Genomic DNA, 6,000 nt, shown 5'->3' on the forward strand with positions numbered 1-6,000 from the left:
CGTTAGCACAGAGACCACTTCGGGTCCTGTCTCCCTCTCTCTGCTCCTCTGCTTCTCTCTCTCTCTCTCTCTCTCTCTCTCTCTCTCAAAAACAAACATTTAAAAAATAAGTAAATAAAATAAAAACATTTACATTGAAATAATAAAAGAAATAAAAATCATGAATTACTACAAGATCCAGACAATGTGCAAGACAAGCCCATAGATTTGAATGTAACAGAATAAGAAATACTCACTGATACTGTTTCAGATTCCACTCTGCAAATAACCTTTGAGAAAGTATGACTTGTGTACTTTTAACTTATTATCAAAGATGGATATCCACAGTTATCTGAAAAGGTATTAAAATACTACTCCTACATATTTGTGCAAGGCTGTATATTTCTTCGTATACTTCAAAAATAACATTAAATGCAGAAGCAAATACGAACATCCAACAGTCTTCTAATGTGATAGACAAAAAAAATAGTTGCAAAAATGCAAAAATACAAAGATCCAATCTTTTCACTACCCTGTTTATTTTGAGATGTAGTTTTTTTTCATAAAAATAATTATTTACTTAACATGCAATGGCTTATTAATATCATTCAAAATGAGTTCATAAAAAATTTTTTAAAACCTGTTTTATTTCTACTATGGTAAACACTGATAGATACAACCCACATACACAAAATTATACTTACTAATTTGTAAGACAATTTGTAAGACTGTATAGATATCCTGAAAATAAAATGTCTGAGAATCACTGCCTCAGCAAGGAGACAATGTGACAAGAGCACTCCCATACTGGGGAAAAGGTGTCAGGACAAAGTCCCAAATCCCTAGGCCTGTCTCTCAGGGTCTCAGGCCCCAGGGCGGTGTCGGGGGCGGGGAAGCCCAGTGTTGGGGAGTCCCTATCTCCCCTGGTTTCACTTCTCCCTGTCACAACCTATGTCAGGTCCTTCTACCGGGATACTCATGATTCGGCCCCAGTTCGCTCTCCCGTTGTGTGTAGGGTTTCTAGGGAACCCAATCAGCGACACCATCGTTCAGGGTTATAGTGTAATCACTGGAAGGGCGGCGACTTAGCTTCTCCGCAAAACCTGAGATGTCAGTCTTGCGTCCCAGACCCCTCCTCCTGCTGCTGTCGGGGACCCTGGCCCTGAGACCAGGACGGATGAGTGAGGGGTCGGGAGAGAAAACGCCCCAGCGTGGGCGGAGGCAGGGGACCGCTAGACGGAAGGGCTGCTCCACCGCCTCGGACCCAGAGCTCTCACCTCCGCCTCACCCACCCCTTGGTCCCGACTCTTCTCCAACCTGCCACCCCTCTTCCGTCCCACAAGCCCCCTCGTCCGTGCCCTCCCGGCCGCCTCCCCCTAGGACCCGGGCCCCACGCCGAGAGGAGGGTCGGGAGGGGTCTCACCCCTCCGCGCCCACAGGCTCCCACTCCCTGAGGTATTTCCACACCGCGGTGTCCCGGCCGGGCCGCGGGGAGCCCGGGTACTTGGAAGTCGGCTACGTGGACGACACGCAGTTCGTGCGGTTCGACAGAGACACCCCGAGTTCGGTGATGGAGCCGCGGTTGCAGTGGGTGGACCAGGAGGGGCCGGAGTAGTGGGAGCAGCAGACGCAGAACTTCAGGACCCGCACACAAACTCTTCAAGTGAGGCTGAATGAATTGCGTGTCCACTACAGCCAGAGCAAGGCCGGTGAGCGACCTGGGCCCGGGTCCAGGTCACGACCCCCGTCCCTACGGACGCGCCAAGGTCGCCCCGAGTGTCTGGGTCCTAGTGCCACGCGGAGTCTGCGCCCCACCCCCGTCCTGCGAATAGGTAAGAGCCCCTGGGGACTGTACTCGGTTTGGTTTTCAGTTTAGGCTTTAATGATTGCAGGTCAGGGTGGGGCCAGTGTCTCACACCTTCCAAAGGATGACAGGCTGCGACGTGGGGCCTGATGGGCACTTCCTCTGCCGTTACCTTCGTGACACCTACGACCGCGCGGATTACATCACCCTGCGGGTGCCATGGCGGGACACCGCGCCGCACATCACCCGCTGCAAGTGGGAGGCAGCCGGTGAGGCGGAGCGCTACAGGTACTACCTGGAGGGCACGTGCATGGAGTGGTTCCTCAAGTATCTGGAGATGGGGAAGAAGACACTGCTGGAAGCAGATACAGGGACCACGAGGACTCCCTGATCTCCCATCCACTGCGGCTGGCTTTCCAGAGGAAGGGAAAATGGACTGTGTCAGAACAGCGCCCCTCCCACTGGTGGGAAGACGGAGATCCGCCTCAGTGTATTCATATTCCTACTAGGGAGTGACTCCCTTAGAGGGCGATGAGGAACCCAGTCTCCTGGGTTGCAGATTGAGATCATCCCTGAAATAACCCATCAGCAGTTCCTTTGACCTGGGCAGCCACCTTGTGAACCATGATTTTTCTCTCAAGGCCTTGTTCTCCATCTGAGAACATCTTTGGGAGTCTGACTCCGTGTTTTCTGAGTCACTGACCCTCCACTGCAGTCACAAGACCATTAGAGTGTTCGCCATTTTAGACCTGCACACTCCTACCCTGGGCGCTCTCCCTGATTCCACATAATTCCACATCCTGAAGTCTAGGCTGGTCTGGCTCTTGTGCTTTTTCCTTCCAAACCAATTATCCTTTCCATTGTCGGGATGGTCATATGAAAGCAACCCAAAGTGTGATTTTCTGATTCTTCTTCCTCATAACCCCCAAAAGACATATGACCTACCATCCCATGAGGTCTCCCTGAGGTGCTGGGCCCTGGGCTTCTATCCTGTGGAGATCACCCTGACCTGGCAGCGTGATGGGGAGGCCCACACCCAGGACACAGAGCTTGTGGAGACAAGACCTACAGAAGATGGGACCTTCAGAAGTGGGCAGTTGTGGTGGTACCTTCTAGAGAAGAGCAGAGGTACACATGCCATGTGCAGCACAAGGGCCTGCCCAAGCCCACCACCTTGAGATGGAATAAGGAGGGTTTGGGGTGGAGCCTCTTCTCACAGAAAGTAGCTCTTCTGTAGAACATCAGCGAGGTCATGATCCAAGCCTGAAGTCTGGGCCCTTCACCTTCCTTTCCCTTCCCATGAACTGCCTCCTCAGCCCACCATCCCCATCATGGGCATCGTTGCTGGCCAGGTTCTCCTTGTGGTCACTGTAGCTGTGGCAGTTGGAGCTGTGATGTGGAGAAAGAAGCATTCAGGTAGAGAAAGGAGTTGGGAGGAATCTGAGTTTTCTTATCCCACTGGGAGGTTTCAAACCCCAGACTAAAGTTTGTCCTGCTTTGTTAATGAGATGTGTTTCCTCACTGTGTAGCCAATTACTAACTCTTTAGTAGACTTGTGCAAATGAAGACATTTTTCACCTTTATATTCTGATGTTGGGGACCTGATCCCCAGCAGCTGAAGGTCAAGGGAAATTCCCTGATGTAGACAGACCTCCAGGAAGACAGTTGGTCCAGTGCTCCTATATATCCTTTTTTCATGCTTACCAATACAGCTGTGACTCTTCAGTAAGAATTTTGGAAACTTTGATTTGGTACAGGACTAGGGTATTCCTCTGGATACCATGGCCCAGTCCTCTCTGACATGTTCTGACATGTTTTCTTCCCACAGGTGGAAAAGGAGGGTGCTAGTCACAGGCAAAGAGTATGGAGGGAGTGATCTTTGAGACCTTGGGTAGTGTAGATGGGACCCCATGGGATAGCTAATCCACCTCATAGCTCCTCCTTTAATCTCCTATGGGTTCTGACCACATCGTGTTTGTTCTACGCCAAATAGTGACAGTGCCCAGAGTTCTGGTGTGTCTCTCAGAACTCCTAAAGGTGAGACCCCGGAGGGCCTGAAGTGGGGAGGGGTTGGGGCAGAGAGGACATGAGTGGGTTACGAGGATTCTTTGAGTGGGACATTATAAGCAAGTGATGGGCTGTTGAGATATAAACACTTACATGATTGACCTGAATTTGTTCATTATTTTCTTTCACAGTGTGAGCCAGCTGCCTTGTAGGTGACTGAGTGATGCAAGATTTGCTCACACTTCCACCTTTTTGACATCAAGAGCCCTGGACATTTCTATCTGCTAAAAATGTCTGAATGTGTCTGTGTTCCTATTAGCATAATGTGAAGAGGTGGGAAAATTGTCCCACTGCTATCCATCAGTGGGGGACCTCTCCCCAAAACTGATCTGCTTTTCTGTTCCAGCAGAGGTGGGACTGGGTCATCTCCACCCGTCTTTAATTTTTCCCCCCTATTCTTGTCATATGGGACCGATTTCCTATTCTTGTCTCAACTCCTGAAGTTGAGACAGGAAATAAATGGAAGCACTGAGAATCTTCCAGAATCTGCATGATTGCTGTGCTGAGTCTGTTGTAGTTCAGATATAAGGCTGTGAGAAGCCAAGTGTGGATGGAACTGGCCTGGCCAGTGGTCAGTGCTTTGTGGGCTTTGACATGATCACTCCTCAGTTGAGTCATCTTGCTACTCCCTTGTCCTTGTCCCTTCAGTGGAACCTTGTCCCACCAGGACCTGTAATCACAGGACTCAGACATCACCTGTCTATTGGACCAAAGGCAGCAAGAGCTTCCTCTGACCAGGTCAGCCTAGGCTCTGGCCTGGATCAGGCCCTCAGCCCCCAACTTTTGGGGTTTTTCCTTTACTTACATAGAGAATGAGGCCTATTCTTCCTCTTCTGTATGAATTCTGGTCTAATTTTCCCTTGATGTCCCCCAGTCGGTGGCCATTGCTGGGGTCCTTTGGCCTCTCATTGTTCCCATAAGACCCAGTAAGCCCCTGCACACAGAAGTGTCTATGGTACTGAAAGATGAATTTTCAGATTCATCCATCTCTTCTTTGAGGGCTCTTCTGGATTATTCTTTCAGTCTTTTCCCCCATCATTTTTAAAAAGCAGATTCTGGGGACAGAGAAAGGGTGCAATAATTTCTTATCCTTATTAAATTCCAGGAAGGAGTCCAAAATCTATAAAGAACTTACCAAACTCAACATCCAAGAATAATCTAGTGAAGAAATGGGCAGAAGACATGAATAGACACTTTTCTTTTTTTTTTTTTTTTTTTTTATTTATTTTTGGGACAGAGAGAGACAGAGCATGAACGGGGGAGGGGCAGAGAGAGAGGGAGACACAGAATCGGAAATAGGCTCCAGGCTCCGAGCCATCAGCCCAGAGCCTGACGCGGGGCTCGAACTCACGGACCGCGAGATCGTGACCTGGCTGAAGTCGGACGCTTAACCGACTGCGCCACCCAGGCGCCCCAAGACACTTTTCTTTTTAAAAAAATTTTTTAAATGTAATTTATTGTCAAATTGGCTAACATACAGTGTGTACAGTGTGCTCTTGGTTTTGGGGGTAGATTCCTGTGGTTCATCGCTTATATCCAACATCCAGTGCTCATCCCAACAAGTGCCCTCCTCAATGCCCATCACCCATTTTCCCCTCTCCCCACACCATCTACCCTCAGTTTGTTCTCTGTATTTAAAAGTCTCTTATGTTTTGCCTCCCTCCCTCTCTGTTTGTAACTTTTTTTTCCCATTCCCTTCCCCCATGGTCTTCTGTTAAGTTTCTCAAGTTCCACAATGCTATGTGCCTTTCTCTAACCGACTTATTTCACTCAGCGTAATACCTTCCAGTTCCATCCATGTTGCTGCAAATGGCATGATTTCATTCTTCTTCATTGCCAAGTAGTATTCCATTGTACATATAAACCACATCTTCTTTATCCATTCATCAGTTGATGGACATTTAGGCTCTTTCCATAATTTGACTATTGTTGAAAGCATTGAATAGACACTTTCCCAAAGAAGACATCCAGATGGCCAACAGACACATGAAAAGATGCTCAACATTGCTCATCATCAGGGAAATACAAATCAAAACGACACTGAGATACCACCTCCCACCAATCAGAGTGGCTAAAATTAACAACTCAGGAAACAACAAATGTTGGTGAGGATGTGGAGAAACGGGAAACCTCTTGTACTGTTGGTGGGA

General features: G+C 48.5%; 1 protein-coding gene across 1 annotated transcript; it reads left to right on the plus strand.

The window, feature by feature from the left end:
* The first annotated feature begins 521 nt into the window (after nt 1-521).
* On the plus strand, nt 522-1,975 carry LOC145715490 (uncharacterized). The gene has a single exon (XM_081795705.1). The coding sequence runs from the start codon at nt 1,088-1,090 to the stop codon at nt 1,592-1,594; it is 507 nt and encodes a 168-aa protein (XP_081651831.1). The 5' UTR covers nt 522-1,087; the 3' UTR covers nt 1,595-1,975.
* The last annotated feature ends 4,025 nt before the right edge of the window (nt 1,976-6,000 follow it).

Source organism: Panthera onca, chromosome B2 (genome assembly GCF_046562875.1).
Source record: "Panthera onca isolate mPanOnc1 chromosome B2, mPanOnc1 haplotype 2, whole genome shotgun sequence".
Lineage (NCBI taxonomy): Eukaryota > Metazoa > Chordata > Mammalia > Carnivora > Felidae > Panthera > Panthera onca.

Coding starts and splice junctions, on each gene's coding strand:
- LOC145715490 (XM_081795705.1), top strand. CDS start 1,088: ATGTCAGTCTTGCGTCCCAGACCCCTCCTCCTGCTGCTGTCGGGGACC.